Here is a 25,286-nt window from a genome sequence, read left to right on the forward strand (position 1 = left end):
GTGCTGACGTCAGTGATCAGAGCGTGCTCTGGCACACCTGTCCTGACCTGTGTCTGGCGCAGTTCGTGCGTGGCCTTCACGCTGCGTGAGAAGTGACCCGTGAGCCTCCGACATTTCTGGACAAGTAACTGGAGTTCACGGGTCCGGGTATCCACGGGTTCCTTCGAGGAGCCCAACCCCAGCGCATCTCTCACCACTAGGTGAAGCTTGTGAGCGGCACAGTAGACGCTCTCTCGGCTCACTAGATGCGCCGCTGCCCTCATGTTCTTGCCACCGTCCGTCACCATGCATCCCACGGTGGCGGGTCCCTGGCCTATCCACTCGTCCAACTGTCTCCTTAAGGTGGCAGCGATGTTCTCCGCCGTGTGGGACACGTCGAGCACCTCGGCGTGAAGCAAGGCCTTGCAGTAGCCGGCCTGGCGGTCTCGCATCCTTCCCTGTCTAGCTGTGCTAGGCACCTCCCCCCGGCCCCCACCCAGAACCGACTCGGGTTCCCACCAGTGAGCAGTAAGCGAGAGGTACGCTTGCTGCACACTTGGGCAGGTCCAGATGTCCGATGTGAAGTGCACAGTTCTCCCGGCAACCCGGGACAGCTGTGCCTTCACATGATCCCTGGCAGCCCTGTAAAACGAGGGCACCACCGATCTGCTCAACGACGTGCGAGCAGGGACGGCGTACCAGGGAAAGCAATCTTGGAGCAGCCCTGAGAAGCCGAAGTCTTCAACTACGGAATACGGTTGCCCATCCACTGCTATCATGTTGACGATGTGGCGCGTGATGCGCCTGCTCGCCCTCCGGATCCCCTCTCTGGGCACACTAGCGCCCTGCATACCAAGCATCTCCGGGAGAGAGGCTTGGCGTCCCTTTCCTGCAGGTACACTTGGGGGGAGAGCACCAGAGGAGCCTGCCTCCTTCTGGCTAGCTGGCGGCCGTGCGGCGCCACTCGAACCCTCCTCCCGAAGAAGCACCGCCTGGTGGTGCCTCTTCATATGGTACCTCATCCCAGACGTGGAGAGATGCCACACATCTTTGCCACGGCTGACGCGCTGCCTACAATGCAGGCACAGGGCTGCTCGGGGATCCTCCGTTGTCTGGAAGTGCTTCCAGATTTCGGAGGAAAAGGGCATCCCACGCTTCCCAGGAGAAGCGTGTTCGGGACCACCCTGCGGCACCTCCTGTGAGGTGCTCTGGCCGGACACACCGTGTCCCACTCTCGGCCGGGCAGGTGGGGATGGACGAGGCTGAAGGGGCAGAGATGTGGGCTCTTCCACCACAGTCTCTGCCTCTTCCTCCCGCGTCCTCTCCTCCTGCACAGCCGCGAGAGGCCTGCTGCTGGCCTCAGAGGAAACTGGGGTGGACCGCCCCAGGGGGGGTCTCACGGGCAGTTCCTCCAACATCCTCCGGGTTCCTGGGGTGAGCGGGAGCGCAGGGAAAGTCATGTGCTCCGCGCCCATCCCAGGAGACACCACATGCTGCCCCTCCTCCAGCAGCTGGCTCGCAACCACTGGAGGAGGAGGAGCCTCAGCAGCAGGCCCCTGCCCAGTGCCAGCCCCTGCCTCACGCACCCGGGTTGGGGGTGGCCCTCCAGCAGCTGCCTCAGGAAAGAGAGTCTTGCGAACCCTCTTCCTGTCACCAGAAGCCAGGCTGGTGAACGGCAGCAGCGCAGGGGAGGGCCTCCTCCGCTCAGATGGAGGGGCTGCCGCAGCAGTCCCCCTCCCCCTCCCCTCCTCCCCTCTAGATTTCTCCCTAGCCTTTCCCCCGGGTCCCCTCTCTGCTTTCCTCTCTGACATACTTTCCCCTCCCAAATTCAACCCTAACTAATCAGAAAAGATTTAGAAAACAAAGGTCAACTTTGTTTTCAAGACCTAACTAACCTGCTATAAATCTGTGTTTCTAGTGGCTCTGTGACTTGGAGATGAACAATCAAGTGCCTTTTTAAGCAACCCTATTTATGTCAGGGAACCTGAGCCTGCCAATCAGCTGAATTCCTCTGGAATTGAGCTGGCCCTAAACCCCAATAACAGGTGACAAAGCCTTAAACACTCACACACTAGTATGCCCGGGCCGGCCTGGCACCACCACGGGTGCCAGAGATGGGCAGTGGAACCCTAGTTATGGGGGCACTAATGGGAAGCCTATTGACAGCTATTACAAATTTTTATATATATATATATATGTATATAGAATTCAAACCTAACACTCACTCACTAATGCTTTCCCTGCTGAGTCCCTATTTAGTTTTTTAAAAAAAACTAGGCTCGGTTTCCCTAATAATTATGTTGAGGGCAATTATCCACTGATCACCTACCAACTGGCCTACCTACCTAAGAGACACTATTTAGCGGGACCGATGTATCTGTGGTATGTCGGTGTGGGGTGTGGATGTGGTGTTTTGAAGATGAGCCTCCCCCCTCCCAAGCTAGCAAGAACCCACCCCCAAGGCCACCCAAATGTGAACCCGGACTCGCTCACAGTAACACCAGTCCTGCAGTCCAGCGATGTTCAGGTGGTCTTGCAGCTGGTCCTCCTCTCCTCCACGATGCTGTCAAGAAAATTGGGAATGTTAGCAGAGTCAACACCACACGCCGCACACGCAACCCCAAAATTCAAGGCCCCGTTGCACAAGCCAAGTCAGCCCCCCCCCCTTAAAGGCTAGGGCCAACCAGCAGCAAAACAAAACACATCCACCCAGCAGAGCTTCTGGCCTGTGCAGGCCAGAAGCTGGCACACTCATTTTTTAGTCCTGTGAAACAGCAGTTCATGCCCACCCCACACTCAAACTTGAAAAATGAAACATGAAAGAAAGCAGGCACTGCGATCAATGCTGGCCCCCCTAACCCCCAAACAATATCCTCTTGCCCAACCAGAAAATGCCCCCCCCCCGGCCCAAGCCATAAAGACAGAGCCAAAGCATATGCTCGCAGGTAGGCACAGCAGCAGACATAAGCTCAAAAACCAAATTTAACAACAACCCTACCAGTCCACCAGTGCAGATGTCCAGCAATGTTGATCCTCCACGCAGAGATCTGCAGGCCGATGTCCACCAAGTGCAGTCCAGTCCAGAAGAGGTCCACCAACGATAAACAACCTGAATGTGAAGCAAAACAGTGAGTGCCAGGCCAGCAAACGGGAAGGGTTACCAAAGCCGGAGCAGCAGGCCTGTGTGTGGGCCGAAGGCTGGCACAGTTGATCAGGAAGGAGCCTGTTGGGAATCCTTGCAAGCAGGGGACCAGACACAGAAACGCAAGCCACACCATTCCAGATTGTGGAGCACAACTGTGAGTGCCAGGCCAGCAACCAAAAAGGGTTACCTTGGCCAAAGCAGCATACCTGTGTGTGGCCCACAGGCTGGCACAGTTGATCAGGACGGAGCCTGTTGGGAATCCTTGCTAGCAGGGGACCAGACACAGAAAAGCAAGCCACACCATTCCAGATTGTGAAGCACAACTGTGAGAGCCAGCCAGAAGAAAGGCTTCTGGCCTGTGTAGGCCCGAAGCTGGCACACTCTGGTTTTAATCTTAAAACAGTGGATCAAGCTTAAAGAAGGCAAGCACAACAACCAATGCTGAAACCCCCCCCCCCCACCATCAAACATTGTCTGCCCAACCTGTCCCCCAGGCCATACCTGTGTGTGGCCCACAGGCTGGCACAGTTGATCAGGACGGAGCCTGTTGGGAATCCTTGCTAGCAGGGGACCAGACACAGAAAGGCAAGCCACACCATTCCAGATTGTGAAGCACAACTGTGAGAGCCAGCCAGAAGAAAGGCTTCTGGCCTGTGTAGGCCCGAAGCTGGCACACTCTTGTTTTAATCTTAAAACAGTGGATCAAGCTTAAAGAAGGCAAGCACAACAACCAATGCTGAACCCCCCCCCCCACCATCAAAGATTGTCTGCCCAACCTGTCCCCCAGGCCATACCTGTGTGTGGCCCACAGGCTGGCACAGTTGATCAGGACGGAGCCTGTTGGGAATCCTTGCTAGCAGGGGACCAGACACAGAAAAGCAAGCCACACCATTCCAGATTGTGAAGCACAACTGTGAGAGCCAGCCAGAAGAAAGGCTTCTGGCCTGTGTAGGCCCGAAGCTGGCACACTCTGGTTTTAATCTTAAAACAGTGGATCAAGCTTAAAGAAGGCAAGCACAACAACCAATGCTGAAACCCCCCCCCCCCACCATCAAACATTGTCTGCCCAACCTGTCCCCCAGGCCATACCTGTGTGTGGCCCACAGGCTGGCACAGTTGATCAGGACGGAGCCTGTTGGGAATCCTTGCTAGCAGGGGACCAGACACAGAAAAGCAAGCCACACCATTCCAGATTGTGAAGCACAACTGTGAGAGCCAGCCAGAAGAAAGGCTTCTGGCCTGTGTAGGCCCGAAGCTGGCACACTCTGGTGTTAATCTTAAAACAGTGGATCAAGCTTAAAGAAGGCATGCACAACAACCAATGCTGAACCCCCCCCCCCCCACCATCAAAGATTGTCTGCCCAACCTGTCCCCCAGGCCATACCTGTGTGTGTGGCCCACAGGCTGGCACAGTTGATCAGGACGGAGCCTGTTGGGAATCCTTGCTAGCAGGGGACCAGACACAGAAAAGCAAGCCACACCATTCCAGATTGTGAAGCACAACTGTGAGAGCCAGCCAGAAGAAAGGCTTCTGGCCTGTGTAGGCCCGAAGCTGGCACACTCTTGTTTTAATCTTAAAACAGTGGATCAAGCTTAAAGAAGGCAAGCACAACAACCAATGCTGAAACCCCCCCCCCACCATCAAACATTGTCTGCCCAACCTGTCCCCCAGGCCATACCTGTGTGTGGCCCACAGGCTGGCACAGTTGATCAGGACGGAGCCTGTTGGGAATCCTTGCTAGCAGGGGACCAGACACAGAAAAGCAAGCCACACCATTCCAGATTGTGAAGCACAACTGTGAGAGCCAGCCAGAAGAAAGGCTTCTGGCCTGTGTAGGCCCGAAGCTGGCACACTCTGGTTTTAATCTTAAAACAGTGGATCAAGCTTAAAGAAGGCATGCACAACAACCAATGCTGAACCCCCCCCCCCACCATCAAAGATTGTCTGCCCAACCTGTCCCCCAGGCCATACCTGTGTGTGTGGCCCACAGGCTGGCACAGTTGATCAGGACGGAGCCTGTTGGGAATCCTTGCAAGCAGGGGACCAGACACAGAAAGGCAAGCCACACCATTCCAGATTGTGAAGCACAACTGTGAGAGCCAGCCAGAAGAAAGGCTTCTGGCCTGTGTAGGCCCAAAGCTGGCACACTCTGGTTTTAATCTTAAAACAGTGGATCAAGCTTAAAGAAGGCAAGCACAACAACCAATGCTGAACCCCCCCCCCCACCATCAAACATTGTCTGCCCAACCTGTCCCCCAGGCCATACCTGTGTGTGGCCCACAGGCTGGCACAGTTGATCAGGACGGAGCCTGTTGGGAATCCTTGCTAGCAGGGGACCAGACACAGAAAGGCAAGCCACACCATTCCAGATTGTGAAGCACAACTGTGAGAGCCAGCCAGAAGAAAGGCTTCTGGCCTGTGTAGGCCCGAAGCTGGCACACTCTTGTTTTAATCTTAAAACAGTGGATCAAGCTTAAAGAAGGCAAGCACAACAACCAATGCTGAAACCCCCCCCCCCACCATCAAACATTGTCTGCCCAACCTGTCCCCCAGGCCATACCTGTGTGTGGCCCACAGGCTGGCACAGTTGATCAGGACGGAGCCTGTTGGGAATCCTTGCTAGCAGGGGACCAGACACAGAAAGGCAAGCCACACCATTCCAGATTGTGAAGCACAACTGTGAGAGCCAGCCAGAAGAAAGGCTTCTGGCCTGTGTAGGCCCAAAGCTGGCACACTCTGGTTTTAATCTTAAAACAGTGGATCAAGCTTAAAGAAGGCAAGCACAACAACCAATGCTGAACCCCCCCCCCCCACCATCAAAGATTGTCTGCCCAACCTGTCCCCCAGGCCATGCCAAGAATAAACTGCAACACCTTTTTGCAGAGGCAGGCCACAGCAGCACATTGCCCGGCATCAAAAAAAATTACAAAAATTTTAAAAAGGCCTACCAGGTGTCCTCTCAGGATGTCCAGCACAGTTGATCCTCCAGGCAGATGTCCTCCAGGCTCCAGGTGCAGTCTCTCTTCTTCTCCTCTCTCGGTCACAGCTCAGCAGCAGCAGCAACAGAAGTGTTCCAGACAGTCTTGCTCCAAATTTAAATCCCCTGCTGCAGCCTCAGCCAAAGATTTAAATCTATTGGCTGGCATGAGAATGCAGCAGTGGGATTGGTGACTCCTAAAGTCCCCAGTCCCCTGCCTTTCCCCACCCACACTCCAAGAGCCACCCTCCTCCTGCTCCCCCTCCCCTACCTGTTAGTTTTGGCGGGAATCTCTGCTGCTTTGCAAATGCAAAGTGCAATGCAATGCTTGCACCTTGCATTTGCAAGGCAAAGCAGGATTCCCTATCCTCCTTTGCAAGAGGGGTGGGGGGTGACAGAAGGAGTGAGTGATTCACTCCTTCTCCCCCCCTCCCCTCTTCTAAGAGCCTGCAGGAAGCCTTTGCTTCCAGCAGGATTTTGCTAGCCGCTTGCTAAGGCAAACGGCTAGCAAAATCAAAATGGCGATTCTCGAATGCCGAAAGAATGCCGAAAGAATCCCGAAACGTTTCGGGTTTTTCTTTCGGCAATCCCGAAACGTTTCGGCATTCCCCGAAACGTTTCGGGATTCTTGAAGAATGCCGAAACACTTTTGTTTCGGCATTCTTTCGGCATTCTGAATGCCGAAACGCACATCCCTAGTGCCAACTATTGAAGACTGGATCTACAAATTGCTGTATATGGCAGAAATGGACAAAATGACAAGAAAACTGAGAAACCTTGACCCAGGACAGTTTAACACAGACTGGGAGAAGCTGAAACAATATCTGGTGAAGAAATGGGAGGTGGGAGGAGAACTGTGGCAGTTTGAGAACTATTGAAGTACAATAAAATGCAGAGGGGGGTGACTTTACCGGGGGGGAGAAGAGGTAAACGTGAATCTCTAAGCAGTTATGTTATTAGATTGATATATATAGAATAACAAATAGAATATTGATAGAAAATAACTAACCATAAGGGTTAACTATAAGGATTGACTAACTAATAATATTTTCTTTCTGGTAAGATTTGTATAATGTACCAAACTGAATATGTTTATCTGAAGATATATATGAGTCAAATTGATTGACATCATATGATGACAGTTATATAGATTTACTATTGAAGGGGAATAGAAATACTAATGTAATCAAATATAACTAAAACAGAAAGAAGAAGATAGAATGAGTAACACAGAGTATAAGTTAAATTGCTTGATTTATATGAATGTATGGTTTATATGGTTTATGATCTATAGAAATATTTGAAATTGGAATTATGAAAAATGGGATAAATTGTCTATCCAATATGGAAATAAGGACTCATAGTTAGGGTACAGAGTATTAAAAATAGTTAAAGAAGTATTGCTTAGAATAAAGGGAGAATATACATTTGTTAGATAGAGGAATTTAAAAGGAGTAAGGGAAAAGGGACAAAGGGTTGGAAAACTGTTGGAAGTCAACAAAAAGGGGGGGGGAAAGGGAGGGGGTTAGAAACTGGAAAATGGGAGAATTGATTGTAATGTGAAAATAATTGATCCTAACCCAATAAAATTTTTTCAAAAAAAAAAAGAAATAGAGACAGGAGGCTCCTTATTCAAGGGGTTGGATATAAGCATCATTTTTCACACTGTACCTCTGCTGGTTGATCATTCCTTTGTTATGTTGATCTCCCAGATTGACTAGTTGATGTATCTTGAGTAAATCTGTTTCCTGTTTTGCTGCCCTGACCATGCTAAACCAGTGAGGAACATAGGACTCAGTAGTTTAACACAAATGAACCAAAACAGCATTTTATTGAGATAAAACATATGTTCAGCAGAGATACCTAAAAACATACAAAAGATGATAACATAGGGCACGTCCCAAACTTTTCTGTCTAATTCCATCTCATTTATTCACTGGAGACCAATATGGCCCGTGTTTTAATAACATCTTCCACATTCCTATAAATGAGTACCCTCTTCATCACTTCATTAGCAGTCAGAACTCGCCCCTCACGGAAAGGGCAGTTTAATAATATGGAATATCATCAACCCCTTCCTCTTATGCCATAAGCACAAAATACTGCCTAGCAAGGTAGAACAGATGCCAGTCCTGGCTGGAGTTGGAAAATTATCAGAAGGAGTGTCAGGTTGACTACCTGCCCTTCCATGCCCCGGAGAAGCACTCAAGTGAAACAAAGAGCCCTTCTAGAAGTTCTTGCTTTATCTTATCAATGTCATTCCATACCTTCCCTCGCTCATATTCCCAATCAGCTCTATTCAGAAAACCTGATAGCTCTCACCATCCAGCAATTGCTGGGTCATCAAGCCCAAATTAGACCTTTTGTCTATCTCAAGTAGAGTCATTAAGCCTCACCTAACATTGTTCAAACCCCCAGACAAACCATCAACCCTGTGTCTTTGAGGCAAGATGTTAGTCTGTCCCAGGGTATGTTTTGCTCTATAATTGGGCTGCCCTCAGCCATGTGCAGTATGTGTGTTCTGGGACCCATCCCTGCACCCCCAGATTATGTCTGAGCCCTCCTTTCTCTTCCATGAATCGTTGGTTGTTTTGCTGCTCCTCCACAGACCTCTTCTCCTTCTTTAAGACTGGTAAGTATAGCCCTCCCTGAAAAGACTTTCCCATTTCATCACTGTTTTCTTAGCTATGTCTGTGTGTATGTTGTGTTTGGCTCTCTGTGGATTTTCCTTCTCTGTTAATAAAAGACACATTTCCTGTAGAACATTTGCCTGTTTATTTGAGAATCTTCTAAGGGAACAATCCTGGTATACATTGGTGTAGACCATGTCTCCATGAATGCTAGTCCCCCTACTCACAAGGAGACCCTCCTCCTGGTAACTACTTTTCTTAGATCTCCAGCTTTGTTACAGCTCTGTCATAAGTGTACTGCCAACTTCATCTATTTTACCAGTTAAGTTTCCAAATATAGTTCTTGACTGCTTTCATAATACTTTTGGAAGGTTCCACACAGAAAGAATTTTCCCATTGAACAGTGTAATGGAATGCTTATTGGCTTCTCAGTAAGGCTTTCAACAGGATTCATATTGTACATCATGTCAGAATCTCAAGCAACCCAACTTAAGACTTAAAACAAGATCTTTAAGGATATTGTGCTTCCAAGCTTTGATGCGGTTCAGTTGATCCTAGCTGACTCAATTAAGAGCCTGGGAGTTATACTGGATCCAGTACTGCTGCTAGAGAAGAAAATTCATGTGTAAAAACAGAGGCGGTTCCCAACAATAAATGGATGCAAAATAAGCCAGAAGCGGCAAGGGACACCAACAGAAAATATTTCTCACTCTTATACCATACACTGAAACCAAAATCAAGTGTATATACTTATCAAAAATAAAGTGTATTCAAAAACAGTGTATATATAACAATTATCAACAACAATCAAAGCAATTGAAAACACAATAAATATGAGCACCATCCCCCGGTGAGTCGCAGTGTAACAAAAAGTCCTTTTTCCTGTTTAAACGCTGTCAGATGACTAATTCTCTCAACTCATACACTGTGGCTCCGCCAAACTTGTGGCACTGGAGTTCCGGGGATCTGGATGACAATGAACTCTTGTTGATTATTGTTATATATACACTGTTTTTGAATACACTTTATTTTTGATAAGTATATACACTTGATTTTGGTTTCAGTGTATGGTATAAGAGTGAGAAATATTTTCTGTTGGTGTCCCTTGCCGCTTCTGGCTTATTTTGCATCCAGAGAAGAAAATGCAGCAGCAGAAAAGGTCTTCTCCCAACTCAGGATAGCCTGAAAGGTGTCCCCCTAACTTCGACACAGCTGATCTTGCCACCTGGATTCAAGCCATGGTAGTTGAGACTTGACTACTGTAATGCACTCAATGTAGTTCTCCCCTTAAAGTCAACTTGGAGGCTCCAGATGGTGCAAAATGCTACAAGCTGTTTACTCTCAGGAGCGAGACAAAGCATGCATATTACTGCATATTACTGGCAAGGCATGCATCTGACGAAGAGAACTGTGATTCTCGAAAGCTTATGCTACAGTAAAGTTGGTTAGTCTTAAAGGTGCTACTGGATTCTTTTCTATTTTTCTACTACAGACTAACACGGTTAACTCCTCTGGAACTAAGCATCTATATGATTTTACAGCTACTGGCTAACATAGCTAGCTCTCTGCAATCAGTAGAACTATTTGTATATCTATAATGATTGAGCACTAAGCAATCAAAAGAGCCTGGTGATGGCTATGCAAGGCAATTCATAGCAGACGTTTGACAATAATCTGATCATTAATTTTATTACAGAAAAGTACCTTTGAAGACTGCAATCACAAGAGGAAAATTGGCAGCAGGGCTACTTCAGCATTTCTTTTCTAGCTAGTTCTGCCATTTGTCCCACCTTATACACACAGATGGCAAAGTTATTTGGGATAATCCAGGCCTTGATGCTGAAATGAGATTTGAAACAGTTATTTTATGGACTTAGCCATCTTATGGTACTGATAGGATTCTGCTCTCCTGTTTCCATAGCTGTATGAAATTTTCCCATGGCTCATGGAACGCCTCCCGGGGCCTCAGAAAAAGGTGCTTTCACACACAGAGACTATACTTTCATTTTCAAGGAAGGAGATAGAAAAACGTAAGGAGCATGAAGCTATACATGAGCCACAAGATTTTGTTGAACTCTATCTGTTTCAAATGAAGAAAGTAAGTATCCATCTTGTATGTGAAATAAGAAATGTTCAATAAATGTGAAAATAATGAAGGCAAAAGCAAACTGGATTCTTTGAAACCTGTATACCTATTTGCTGCATGAGCTCTGGGTTCAGAAGATTGAAAGGAAATCTCTCTGATCACTGGCTCAGTTGCTGAGGCATTATGCATTGCTTACAAACATGTAAGCTGTTCAGAAATTTTAACACCTTTTTTTAGCACACGGGATTTCATGGTGCTGTGTAGCGTTGGTGGAAAGGGAACTGATTCAGCTGGAGAGGGGGCAGTTTCCAAGTCTTCAGGTTCATGAGCAACCCAAAGCAAAAAGGAGGAAACCCTTCAAACCCTGGATGGGACTCCGTGGAGTAGGGAGAATTAGCTGCAAGGCTATGCAAGAGGGGTAACAAAGCAGGAAACTCTACCAATATTTACAGGGTCCCATCCCCAAGGAAGAAGATGAGCCTTATGTCCTTGAATGGATCTTTATTAACAGAAGAAAGTACGCACACACACACACACACACACACAAAAGAAGTAATTCAGAAGCGTACAAGATGCCTAGGAAAAGCAAATGGAATAGATTTGAAGGATTTCAGGGCAATAATTACCTATCCACAAGGTAGAGCAGTCCATGGAGGAAGAGGGCTTCAAACATCACACATTCTCGGCCAGGAGAGAGAGGCTCAGGGAAGGTAACCCCATGGGTACAGCACTTGAATGCAGGAAAGCGTGCACAGTTTTAATGGGGTAAAGACCTGGTTCTTATAGAGCAAAATGTGTCCTGAGGCTGGGGAGCCCCCTCAGCCATTGGAACAAAGACCATGAAAGCCATCTCCAGGGAATGACTAAAGTTTGATTGCCTTCAATTACTGCTTCCAGGGTGTGATAAAGGAAATGTAGTTTCTCCTGGAGCTTTACAAAGAAGCATTTTGCTAATTTATGTCCTCGGAGCTGGGCTGATAAATTTAGATCTTGATTACATGTCCCCAGAGACAAATTAAAAACTTATCAGTGCTAATTGATTGCTCTCAGTCTTAGGGCGGGAATGGAATCACAGAAGGAGGCTATCGGAATGTGCTAAGTGGGTGACTTAATGAGACCCTTTCTTGTCACAATCTCACACCTGCTGCTGGGGAGGCAGTAAAATCAATCATCTCTGTCTCTGTGCATTAGCATGAATATTCCATTAATGCCTCAAACTTCTAGGCAGGACTCAGCATTGCTCTGCCCAGCCTGCTTGCAATTCCCCTGATGCAGATCAGGCTTGCATTAATCCAGAGACCCTGTGATCTTTATATCACAGGCCCATATTTTACACATGGCAGAGGCTGGGACTGACTACTTACAGAACCAAAGTGCCAAGTACAGAAGAGTGCAATTTCCAATGATGTAATACTATTTATGTCATATAACACATTTTGAAGTACTGTCACATCATTGGCAATTAATGGCATTGTAATCTGCCTTGGATCTCAGAGAGAAGGGCTTAATAATGACAACAAAACAACAACAGGACAACAAAACAGCAACAATAATATAAATTGTTGTAATAATTTATTTCTTATTACATTTGTTATTACAATTTGTTTAACTTTCGTGTGCTTTATTCAGTTTGTTATCTTTATGTACTTATATTTTGTAGTATTCTGCACTTTGTACATCTCTTCTTCAAATTCTTAATTGTAAGAATATACGTGCATCAAAAAAAGTCTGCATATTGCTAAAAGAAAAACAGGTTGATCTGAGCCAAGTAAAACTGAACACAATCCCTGAAAAATTGCAGTGCAGAGTACCAGTAACGTGACTGAGTTAGTATGAAATTAAAATTACAAACTAAGTTTTTTTTTCTTTCTAAGAGATTTTACTCACTGACACTCAGTGGTATGATTATACTAGAGTTTTTAGAAAAATCCTGTGTAGAATGGCTGGCTGGTGGGGTGTTGGCCACTGACAATATATTTATCCCTTGACTGTTTTAATTTTTAACAAATTCTTGGTTTTCTATACAACAAAACGTCAAAACACAGTGGATCTTGCATGGTTAATAAATGCAATGTCCCATAGGTTGTAAATATTTTGTTCATGGATGGATAGATATCTAATTTGTTCAGATTTTATTTGTTGTGAAGAATATATGTGATTTGTGCTGATCTCTTTGTTCCTCAAGCTTTTAATTGTCGCGTATTTCGGACAACAAAACTTGCCTGGACCCATAGTTCAAATTCATAGCCCCAATAAGTTTCTAGTAGAACGTGCCTTTGGGTGTGGTTGTAACTGGTCTGACACTTCCTCTCTACATTTTGTAGAGCCTTATATCCCTGGCTGCTGACTCCAAATGCTTGGAATTTGTTGAAAATGCAGTTTCACTTTTTATTTTCAATGACAGAGCAAGAATGACCCTAACTCGACATACAATGAAGACAATCTGACTCAGTGTATTTTTGACCTCTTCATCGCAGGAACAGAAACAACATCCTTGACATTGCAGTGGGCATTGCTCCTCATGGCAAATCGACCAGACATCCAAGGTAAGAGGTACTTCTGCCTTGGTTAAAGGAAAAGTCAACCTTATGCCCTCAGGGCAGATTTTTCTTCTTATTTTTAGTAAACAGGTTACAATCCTTATAAATTTTCATATTATGTAGCTACTAATCCTTAACTGGAAATTGCAGCCACTCCTTGCCTGCAGTTTCAGCCACTTAGGCAGGGGTCCGTTCCTTGCCTCCTCGACGGAGAGAGAGACAGAGAGCCTTTTCCCAGCCATCTGGATCTTCTCACTGAGAATGGACACAGACGCCTTAAAAGGTGGCTCTGCCCCTCATCCTTTGAAGTTTGCCTCATGCTCAGCTCACCTGCCCGCCCTACAGTAGTGTAGGTTCAGCTGGTCACTGATTATTAGGGCCAGATAGGAATTTTTTCTCTTCTCCCAAATTGGCTGCCTACCTTGCACTACTGACAATCATTGTGGTAATTGGCTTATGGTGGTGCCTTAAATAGGTTGTCACTGGCAGAATAGAATATAGGTTGGCTGGTAAGCACCCTTGGCAAAACCCCACTAGGGGGAACTGGAGTCTGTCAAGATCACTGGCATGTTTGATGACTGCCAGCTGAGAGGGCAGACTGCCATGTGGGACCCCTGGCACATGTAAGGCCCTCATGTTTGATGGCTAGGGTGCTATAGGCTTGGTGGGGGTTCCATTTGCCTGGCTGGCAGGGTCCCAGCCATGCGTATGGATGGCTTGCACCTGGGGCAGTAAGGCTCGTCCAGACAGGTCAGGGTGGAGGTCCAGGGGTGACCCCCGGGGCTGACCTGTATCACTAGTTAGGTCCTTGCTGTTTTTGCAGTAAAGTTGAAAGTTAATGTCGTTGCCAAATAAATGACCTTTTAGTTCCCAAATAACTTGTCTGCCTCTGTATTCCATCATGGGTGGGAAGGGGGACAAAAGGACCCATGAATAAAGTGGCACGTTCTTTTCACCCGCAGAGGGCAGTGCTGTGTGAAATACATGCCTTTGGGGGAAAGTTCCCAAGAATTTTAAGCAAATTGCATTGTAAAATGGGTTAAATAATGACTTTATTATTGAAGTTTTAGAAAGAGTAAATGAAGAAGTAGTAAAAAGATGTTTAATTTCCGTTTGAGAAAACAAGTTTGATAGAATGATTAGAGTGCTGAACTAGAATCTGGAATCTAGAATTAGACCCACGTTCAAATCCTCACTCCCCGGGTGACCATAGATCTCACTGGATGGTCTTCGGCCAGTCATTCTCTGTGATGGATGATAAAACAGATGAAGTGTACTGAGGTGAGATATCTGAACATAGGCAGAGTAAATCTGTACTAAATGAATAAACAAATAAAAGATGCCCTAAGGCTTAACCACTAATTTATGTAAATTATCCTCAAAAGGAATCATCAAGGTTTCCAGCTTTGTAGAATTGAAATTTATCAAGTATTTGTATGGAGAAGAGGAAAACATGATATTCAAGTAATGGATACTTCAAAGGGGCCTACATTGTTGGGGATCATTTTGTGTGGGTAGTGTCAGGATGCTAGCATCTGCCATAACCATGAAGAGAGGGAGAGGGATGGCAGTTCCCATGAACTGACTGTTTTCACTAAACTGCTCCTAGAGCCGGAAAAGAAGTCTCTGTGGCCTTGGCGGCTACATCCTCCCCTAGCCTGGGAGGGATTCGTGTGTCTATGCTGTTGTAGTGCCTTATTCTGGACAAAGAACATCTTAGGATGACCATCGTAGGATTATGATACTAGACTAGTTCAATACAGTTTTACAAATACTTTGGAAACGTGACTTGGTACGATCCTTACAGGTAGTTGTGTTGGTCTGTAGTCAAAAAGCAAGGTCAGGGTCCAACAAAGACTGACTGGGTTTCAAAGGTATGAGCTTTTTAGAGTCAAGGTCCCTTTGTCAGATATGAGGAGTGGAAAAAAGGAGGCGTTTATTATCCAGGCAGAGGGAGGCAGGAGTACTATAAATCAGAGTTGTGGGGGAAGGAAGTAGGTTTGATTCCAGTGGCACCTTAAGAGACCAACAAAATTTTCAGGGTATAAGCTTCCGAGAGTCAAGCTTCCTTCTTAAGATACATTGCTGGAGCGCTCTCTGAAGAATATTCTAGGGAATATTCTAGGGAATATTCTAGGGAATATTCTAGGGAATATTCCCTAGAATATTCCCAAGAATATTCCCAAGAATATTCCCTAAAGTCACCCGAGTAGTAAAGATTTGCACGTGGGTTTAATTCTAGATTCCAGATTCTAGTTCAGCAGTCTAATCATTCTATCAAACTAGTTTTCTCAGATGAAAATTAAACATCTTTTTACTTCTACTTCATTTACTCTTTCTAAAACTTCAATAATAAACTCATATTCTCCATAAATATATGTAGTCTGTTGGAAAGAAATCAATGTTGTTCCAGTATACCATTCTGAGGAGACCTGTTTCATTAGCAAACTATTCTGTGATAGCAAAATGAGCAGATTAGATTCCCTCCAAATACATAACCAGAAACAGTGGAGACATGCAGGGCTGATTTTTATCTGTGGCAACAAGCTGCTACCCAGAGACCATACACAAGGATGTGAACCTGTCCAATAAATAAACACATATGCTACTGCACATGGTCAGGCTCAGGTGCGCCCCACCCCTCACATGTCTCTTTCTGCCATGGTGGTGCTCACTCACCGCCTGCCTGACTTCTACTTCTTGGCCTTTGGGTCTACTCCACCACTGTTGGCCCACTAGCCCCTCTTAGCTGCAGGGATATTGTCTCCTGAAGGTCTCAGAAGCAGGGTGATTGGGCCCTGGGTACTTCCCAGGGGCCCCTCTACAACCCTGAGTAGACTGACCTCCACTCCAGGAACAAGCAAACAAACCTTCTGCACTCCTCCACTTGTCCCTTTTATCCCCTCATCATTCCCAGGAACCACCTCCTAGCCCCACCCCCAACAGCTTAGCTGCTGCCCTGGCTGCCTTAGGTAGCCACAGCTGTGCCTGTTTTGCCCCCAGCTTCTCCTGGCCCCTTTCCATCACCTCTAGCCTGTTTGCTGGGCTGTTGGGCTGTAGTTCTTCCTGTGCCTGCCACTGGGTTGGGGTGCAGCCCTGTGTCACTGGTGCTGCCTATGATCTGCTGCCTGTGGTGGCATGGGCTGACTGTCTCTGCCCCCTGTGCCCTCGTCCTCCAGCTAGGCTGGGCTGCTCTAAGGGCCTGGCTGGGAAGCGGGCAGTGGCTAGGACCCGGGAGCTGCCATCTAGCCTGCTTCCTGCCGACGAGAGCTTGTCAGCACCTGGGCCATCTAGCCTGTCTCCTGCTGATGAGGGCTTGTCAATACCTGGGCCTTCTTTGGTGTTCCAGTTCTCTGTTGGTGCCTTTGCTGCCTGTCTCCTCCTTGCTGCTGCTTGTTTCCTCCTTGTCAGGTGAGTGGCAAGGGTGGATGGTGGGGCTGCCAGTCTGGGTTTGGGATGTGGCTCTGGGAGGGTTCCCAAGTCCGGCCTGGCCGCCGGACACACGTATCAGATAATCAGTAACTGAAAAATCTGTAATTGAAGCTGAGCCTGGAAGGTCAGAAGCAGTCGAAGTTGACTGAATCAAGTGACTTCTTTTGTTATGATATTTGGCTTGGATCAGAATCATATGAAAGGGAGGCAGGTGGAATCTTTGTCCAAAGGTCCCTGGAAGCTCTCGGCAGCTTCCAGGGAACTTTGGACAAAGATTCCACCTGCCTCCCCACTGTGAAGACCCTCCACAGCTTCCTGTTTGCTACCCCATCTCTTAGGTTCTCTATTCCACAGTCTTGGCTGGACAGCCTTGCAGTTCTTCCATCAAAGCTTCCTCACCTCCTGACTAGAGATGGGCATGAACAGCAATACGAACTTTAAAAAGCCATGAACAGCTCAATCAGCTGTTCGCAACAAGCTGTTCATGAGGCCCCATTCTAAATGAACAGGTGGTCGTTGCAAGCCTCCTTTGTTGCTGTTCATCAAGCCAAACAGTCTGGCATCTGCAATCAATTCCCTTGGCAACTGGAGGCAGGGACTGCCTGAACCCTGTCTGAACTCCTGCTGTTGCCCTGGAAACCCTAATCTAAGCCCAATTTAGCTTGATAGGCAGGTCTTCCTTTCAAGTGTGGAGCTCCAAATTTGTTACAAGGGAGCAAAGAGCAGGAGGGAGGGGGACTCCCAGCTCTGGTTTTGCAGACAGTGAAGGAGAGACAGTTGCTGTTGGCACTTTGAGAGAGAGACAGGGAGAGTGCATTGGAGCTTGAATTTTCTTTGTGCGTGGTGGGATAGGGATCTACCTCTTCAAGTTCCAGGGCTGCTGCCAGGCTGTGGGCCAAGCTATTATTTATTACTGGTACCTTTCCTGCTGCCTGCTCAGGTAATGTTTCTGGGAATGGTGCGGTAGGGATCTACCCCTTCAGGTTCGCAGCTGCTGCCAGGCTCTGGGGCCAAGCTATTATTTATTAATGGTACATATCCTGCTGCCTGCTCAGGTAGGGTTTCTGGGAGTGGTGCGGTAGGTATTTTGATGGCTGGAGGACAGCCTGCTGGCCCCCATGAACAACGAACAACAAACATGTTCGTGAACAGGTCATGTTCGTCAATGTTTGTTGTTAGTGGATGGCAACGAACAACAAACACCATGTCCAGGTTTTTTTCTGTTCATGCCCATGTCTACTCCTGACTAGAGACTCCTGCTCTTCTGTCCTGACAATCCTTCCCTACTGGGTCCTCCCCACTTTTTTTCTCCCTCGCCTATCTTTTCTCTCTGGGTTGAGTTCTCTGGACAAGGCATGTCAGAGGAACACAGTTCAGGGTGAAAGTAATTTGAATCAGGTATTAGGTCCAGTTATTATTGAATTGCTCTTTCTTGTTTCCATTTGAATTGTTCTGTTTCACTGTCTTGACTACTACTGTTTCACTTCTTTCTATTGTGGAGAGGGTAATGAAGTTACTTCTTGGTTAAGCATCTGTCTCCCTTCCATCCTTTCACTTTTCCCTGAGAGAATTATTTCTGCAAACTATGAACTATCTATTCAATAAAGTCAAATGATTCCTTTACTCCTGAACTCATGTTCTACACATCTACATGCTCTCCATATGTCTGGAGGAGAAGTGTGTTACAACTTTGTCTCTCAGTTTGCTTCTTCTGTTCCAGAAACTGCTTTAATGAACTGAACTGGTAATTTTTGTGTGTACATTTGGTTCATTTGTTCTGTTTTGCAAGCCACTACAATTAGGCACTAGGATTGTGCAAATATGATTGTTTTCTTGGATTGTCACTAAAAAGTTGCTTTGTATTCCTGCCATTTGAACGTTTCTGTTTCTCTGTCCTGACTACTGCTGTTTCAGTCTCCCTCTTTCTATAGAGTAATGAAGTTACTTGTACTCCAAAACTCATGTTCTAGTTCTACACATCTTCATGCTCTTCATATGTCTTCCCTGACACAGGGACTGATTTGAATAACAAGGGCTCCACTTCCTTTATTTCTTTATTTCTTTTCATATTTAATACATGCTGTGGTATGGACCAGGTAAGTCCCTCTTAATATTTTAGGATGCTGACCCAATTTTTTATTTTTTATTTTATCGTATTTATATTCTGCCCTCCCTGCAAGCAGGCTCAGGTTAAGCAAGCCTTTAGCTCAATGTTTATTCCATTTTCTTGAATATAGGAGACAGAACAGTTTCATGGATTCACTAACTTAGTAGAAGCAAATGCAGTGTCCAGAATAAAGATTCATTTTTATTACTGTTTTCCTCAGAGAAAGTCTACAAGGAGATGGAAGAGGTTTTGGGTTCCTCTCAATCATTCAACTATCAAGATCGGAAGAAGTTGCCCTATACCAATGCTGTGATTCATGAAATCCAGCGTTTTAAATATATCTTAATATTTGGGGTCCCCAGAGAAACTGCAAATGAAGTGAACATGCTGGGTTTTGTCATTCCAAAGGTACAGGAAATTCTTACAGTTGCACTCCTGGATCCTAAAAGCAATATAACAACAACAACAACAACATTTGGCTTATATACTGCCCTTCGGGACAACTTAACACCCACTCAAAGCGGTTTACAAAGTTTGTTATTATTATTCTAACGACAATCACCCTGTGGGGTGGGTGGGGCTGAGGGCTCTGAGAGAGCTGTGACTAACCCAAGGTCACCCAGCCGCTCTTAACCACTACACCAAACTGGCTCTATAAGAGTTTGCACTTCATATGTATAGGAGCTTCCTAGGATTATGTAGTTCTATAGTTAAATTCTGAAGGCTAAAAACGAGACCTTTTTTCCAGAAATGCTATCAAATAATACAAGGATTATTGTGTCAACCCTCAATATAACTCTCCCCATCCATATCAGTACCCAAAGTGTTCATGTATTCAACATTTGTTTCTTATGAAGCTTTTCCAGCATAAATGCTGAAGTACTCAAATAGTAGTAGCACTTTGGAAAGCTCTTCTCACACTGAGACCTTCTAGTTTCCTAACTGAGCAGAAGTTACCTATCAAACTCGAGCAAATTTTAGAAGTAAAACAGGGTGTAATGTGTTTTTAGTTTACTGTAGCCAACCAATTATCCAGGAGTACATATAACTGCTCTAGTTTCATCTCAATTTTGCCCCCTAACCCCATGCTCACAAATCCAGCCTACATTCCTGAGTTCCAAGAGAATGAAGCATGTATATTTGGGAGAACACCAGGGCCAACCTGGGGATCCAGGAGGGTCATTTGGCCTGGGCCTGGAGCTCAAATGGAACCTCCAAAGTATACAAAAAGATTCACATTATGGATCACTGTCTTGTTGGTACCTTATTTTGTCTTCATTCTTCATCGTTTTATTATAAGAGCTTTAGATCTCAAAAGATAGAAGTGGCCTGGGACTTTCTGGACCTTTGAGGGGGTCTGAAAACAGAAGAATTGCCATTCTTGAACTATAGTGGGAAAGCTCCTGTCAGCAGCCCCCTGATTCCTGCTGCCACTTACTAGGCTGACAGGGACAAATTAAGGAGAAAACCACTGCCACGTTGATGGTGTGACATCATTTCTGTAGTGAACCCAGAAGTGATGTCATATGACTTCATCAGAAGCACTACGGTAAAACCATAGAGTTTCCATTGAATCCTAGAATGGAGTGACCACTTCCACATTCAATCCAGAAATTATGTCATGCTGTCAATGCAATGTCCCTGTCCCCCAGTCTTCTTCTGGGTGCTGGCCACTGGCTGTCACCTTTCGGAAACAACAAAAATTAGCATTAAGTAAGTGACTGAAAAATTTAATGTCCTTGTCTGAATGCATCCTGAGCCAACAGTTTCTTCTTTGCAGGGGGTCATTGTTGTTCCGGACCTTCGTTCCGTTCTTCTGGATCCTGAACACTGGGAGACACCTGAGGCATTCAACCCAAATCATTTTTTGGACAAGGATGGAAATTTTGTGGAAAGAGAAGCATTTCTTATATTTGGTGCAGGTACATGCAAATTTTTGAATTAATTTGTGGTTGATAGTTGTACATAGGGCTATCTGAAGCACTAAACTCAGGAATATTTGCTCCTTATAAAGAACATTCTTACAAATCACTTTGTAAAATCCTTATATCGAATATTATGTAATCTTTAGATATGATTTTGTAAAGGAAAGTAATGAAAGGTAAAATTCTATTAAATGCAGCTTGGACATAATGAGTAACTTATTTCCTTTTAAAAATAACATTTTAGCTCTTATATTCAGCAAGAATTTTGGCCATGTAGTTATGGTTGCCAAGCTCCTGTTGGGGCCTAGAGTTCTCCCAGAATCTTAACTTATCTCCGTACTGTAGGAAACAGTTCCACTGGAGGAAATGGAAGCTTTGGACAGTGAACTTTATGGCATTATACCAGACTGAGGTATCTCCCTTGCTCAGGTTGCAGTCCCAAATCTCCAGGAATTCCCCATCCTGGAGTTGACAACCCTACCTGTAGTTCCTGCTATGATTCCATCACAATACATAGCATCCAGGAGAATCTGAGACAGAAGCCCAACCTTGAGCTTCTTATGTAATGCAAGCAGAAATAGAATGTGGGCATTTCTGCTCACAAAATGTAGTTTTCCATGGAGCGATGACTCCTCCATTTTAGCCTCTTTCTATGGCAGTAGAGCATTGCAAACATTACAGTTTGGTGGCAGGGGAAATAGTGACTTGGAAGATTTTGTCATAAAATAAATACAGGATTAGTAAAGCAGAGCAGTTTAGTGAGTGGAACCAGGTGTCTCCATGCATAGTGATGAGACAAGAAACTCACACAGAGTCTGCTTCCTTTAGTAAGGAAAATAAAAGTCATTTTATTTAGGAACTCCACTCAGGGCAGAAAAGAAGACAGTCAGAATCTCGTTTCATTTATTTAAGCAAGGATGCCTGTGGATGGAGGGACTGAGCCCTGAGTGCTCCGTGGTGACAATATGGAGAGAGAGCGTGTATGCAAGCGAGGGAGATGAGGAAGACAAAAGTCACAACTGAACTTGCCATTGAGCTACTTTAGGAGGTGGAGGGAAATGTTGGCCCATCCACTCAAGTGACCTTAACAAAGTCCAAACTAGATGCATATCTGGGGAGTGAGGTACATCCTGGGGAACACATAGAAAGGTACTACGTACTCACTTGCTGCTTTCCCGTATTTTCTTTGTAGGGGCCCGTGAGTGCCTGGGAGAACAACTGGCAAAGATTGAGCTCTTCATCTTCTTCATCAACCTACTGAGGTCGTTCACTTTCCAGCTGCCAGAAGGAGTAAAACAGCTCAGCGAAGAACCTGTAGTTGGAGCATCATTGCCTCCCCAACCTTATAAGCTCCGTGCTGTTCCCCGCTGCGGCACTTCATAAAGTATACCAATTGGAATGATCCACTTGTTACTGTCAATTTCTTCTTCATTTCATTCACGTCATCCTAATCCTGCTCTGACCTCCTCAGTTCATTCTTTCCTTGATTTTTCCTTGAGGATCTTTCCTTGAGGAGGCATTTTGACTGATGCCGCCTCAAAAGGAATTCTGGCAGATCTGCAATGCTGTTGATTGCTAAACTTGTTCTATTGCTTCACAAATTATCTTATTTTTAGTTTGATGTCTTCAAATAAATGCTCAACGCAGAATTCTGGTGGTATGTAAAACCCGACACTTCTCATTCTTTTCAAATACTTTTCAAAGAAGTCATGTTTTGTGTAAAAGAGATGTGTAAGAACTGAGTTAAAGAGCAAGTTTATACATGAAAAAAAATTACATTCAAGCCTTATATTTACTGTGGTCTTTACACATGCTGATATTTTAATTGTTAACTGATAAGGGGATTACAGGGGAGGCATTTCTACTGTGTATGAGCACTCTGAACAATTGTGGTCCTGCATTTTTTTTAGAAAGCAAATGAAGGAAAGAGATATTTAAATCTCATGCATGAAAAGAGTCTTAGAAGAGTGTGTATTGGAAGGGTGTGAAACAAGGCTGCATACTTGCTCCTTTATTATTTAATTTCTACAAAAATGCCATGATACAGTCCCTATGTAATCTGCATTTCTACTCCCTCAACCATTGTGAATAGGCCTATTCCTATACTTTTATATCCAGATGACACAGTTATTCTGTCATGCACTGAGGTAGAGCTAAGCTTCCAAGCATTTTAGACATTGCAAGAGGAACATCTAGCAATAAATATCACTTATTTTTTCACTTATTTTTGCTAAAAGATCCACAATGCACAGGTAGCAAATAGAAGAAACAAGTCAAAGTGTTTCAATATTAGATAATTGCATTTCATTCTTGAGGGTCATAGACTGCTCACCTTTCCCAGATTACAGAATCTGCCCCAAAGATGCCCTTAGCAATGCTGTGATTTTTTCGTTCTAAATAAGGAGTTTATATTTCCTGTGCTCTGCAGGTTTTTCAGAGCAAGACAGTACCCCAGGCCCTGCAACAGACCCAGATGCCAGCTCTGCCCTTATATCTACCCAGGGAATACAATTGCATGACCCAATGGCATCAACTACACTGTCTCTGGCTCTTACAGCTGCTCTTCCTCCAATGTGATATATGCCCTCATGTGCCAACAATGTCCTTCTGCTCTGTACATTGGACAAACCAGCCAACCTCTACACAAAAGAATGAATGGACACAAATCTGACATTAGAAATAGCAACATCCAGAAACCAGTGGGAGAACACTTCAATCTACCAGGACATTCCATCAAAGACTTAAAGGTCACTGTAGTTCAACAGAAACCTTTCAAAAACAAAAGGGAAGCTGCTGAATTGGAATTCATATGTAAATTTGACTCTGTCAAGCTGGGACTGAATAGTGACTATGAATGGTTATCTCATTATCACAGGTAACTGATTTCCTTTACAGAAGCAGGATCAAGGGGAGTCCAGTGGCACCTGGCGTGGGCTTTCGAGGATCACAGTTCACTTCATCAGAAACATCTGGCGGGGAGAGCTGTGATTCTTGAAGGCTTGTGCTGCAGTGGAATTGGTTGGTCTTGGAGGTGCTACTGGACTCTTTTTGATTTTGCTACTACAGACTAACACAGCTAACTCCTCTGAACCTTTACAGAAGCAAACTGATCTCCATATCAGAAGGAGCTGTTTGCATCTCCATATCAGAAGGAGTTGTTTGCATCTACTCCGCCCTCCCCTCTCCTCCTCTATATCTGACCAGTTTCTTTTGGCCCTCCATGCATCTGACGAAGAGAACTGTGATTCTCGAAAGCTTATGCTACAATAAAATTGGTTAGTCTTAAAGGTGCTACCAGACTCTTTTTGATTTTGCTACTACAGACTAACACGGCTAACTCCTCTGAGTCTAAAGGGATTTATGTTTCATTCCATGCTTTAGATAACAACTGTAAAACTCAGACCATGTGTAATAATCTCATCACATTTACATAGCACTTATTAAACAAAAATCAGGAAAATAGCTGCTGAAAGCTCATACCCTGGAAATCTAGTTGATCTCTAAAGTGCTACTGGACCTGAATCTTTCTCTTCTCTACAGACGGACATGGCTTCCCACCTAATTCTAATAATATTAACATAAAATTGCCCACATCCTTCAATCTTTTTTTCCAAAGACCATAAATAAGGAAGCAAAATGAAATCCAATAAGGCGTCCAATAAATATACTATGAAGTTTTTGCCTGAGGTGACTCCTCAAATATTGAGGACCCTTGAGCAGGCGTCTTCATTTTCCAGCAAGCCCCGTTGAAAGCAGACTGGAAGCTCACAAAGGTACAAAAGACAACCAATTATGACACAGTTGCCATAATTGTGGGAAATTCAAATGTCCTAGCCTTTAATGAAATTTATATTCTAGATGTCATGAGAGTCACATTAGAAACACAGTGCTACTTCCCACTTTATCAGGCAAATAGGAAATAGATTTTAACAATAAAAATAAGTATAATAACATTCGATGTATATATAAGTCACATGTCAAATTGCACACCTGTCATTGGGGTGAGTGAAATGATAACCATTCCGCTCCTTCAGGGGGACTGCCAATCTTGGAGCGGACTTGTGTTCTTCATTAGGAATCCATTTCTTTTGTCCCTTAGCAATTTTATCTCCTTATAGTATATTCCTCAACTCTGTCTTGGTTGTGAAGTCATACATTTAGGCAGAAGGAGTTGCAGATGAACATAGAACATAGAGAGCTGTCACAACTGGATGAATAAAGTTTCAGGTAAGTAACTGTGTTGGTCTGCATTAGCACAGCAGGATTTGGTTCCAGTGGTGCCTTAGAGACCAACAATATTTTCAGGGTATGAGTTTTCAAAAGTCAGAGCTTCCTTCTTCAGATACAGGTAGGAGTGGAGATCTCTGAGTCTTTAAATCCCAGCCAAAAGGTGGGGTGGGGGAGATGTAAAATACAAAGTAGCTTGATTAGCATCTAATAATCTATTAGCATTTTATAATATAT

The 25,286-nt window shown here is 45.1% G+C and overlaps 1 protein-coding gene across 1 annotated transcript in view; it reads left to right on the forward strand.

Moving 5' to 3' along the window:
- The window catches only part of LOC129332206 (cytochrome P450 2J2-like), a 66,381-nt gene extending 43,910 nt beyond the window's left edge, over positions 1-22,471 (forward strand). The window contains exons 5-9 of the mRNA XM_054983143.1: positions 10,654-10,830; positions 13,223-13,364; positions 19,118-19,305; positions 20,678-20,819; positions 22,015-22,471. Of these exons, the coding sequence (XP_054839118.1) occupies positions 10,654-10,830; positions 13,223-13,364; positions 19,118-19,305; positions 20,678-20,819; positions 22,015-22,205 (840 nt within the window). The 3' untranslated portion in view covers positions 22,206-22,471. The remainder of the gene's footprint in view (positions 1-10,653; positions 10,831-13,222; positions 13,365-19,117; positions 19,306-20,677; positions 20,820-22,014) is intronic.
- Positions 22,472-25,286: the final 2,815 nt, after the last annotated feature.

Source organism: Eublepharis macularius, chromosome 6, assembly GCF_028583425.1.
Source record: "Eublepharis macularius isolate TG4126 chromosome 6, MPM_Emac_v1.0, whole genome shotgun sequence".
In the NCBI taxonomy this organism is placed as follows: domain Eukaryota; kingdom Metazoa; phylum Chordata; class Lepidosauria; order Squamata; family Eublepharidae; genus Eublepharis; species Eublepharis macularius.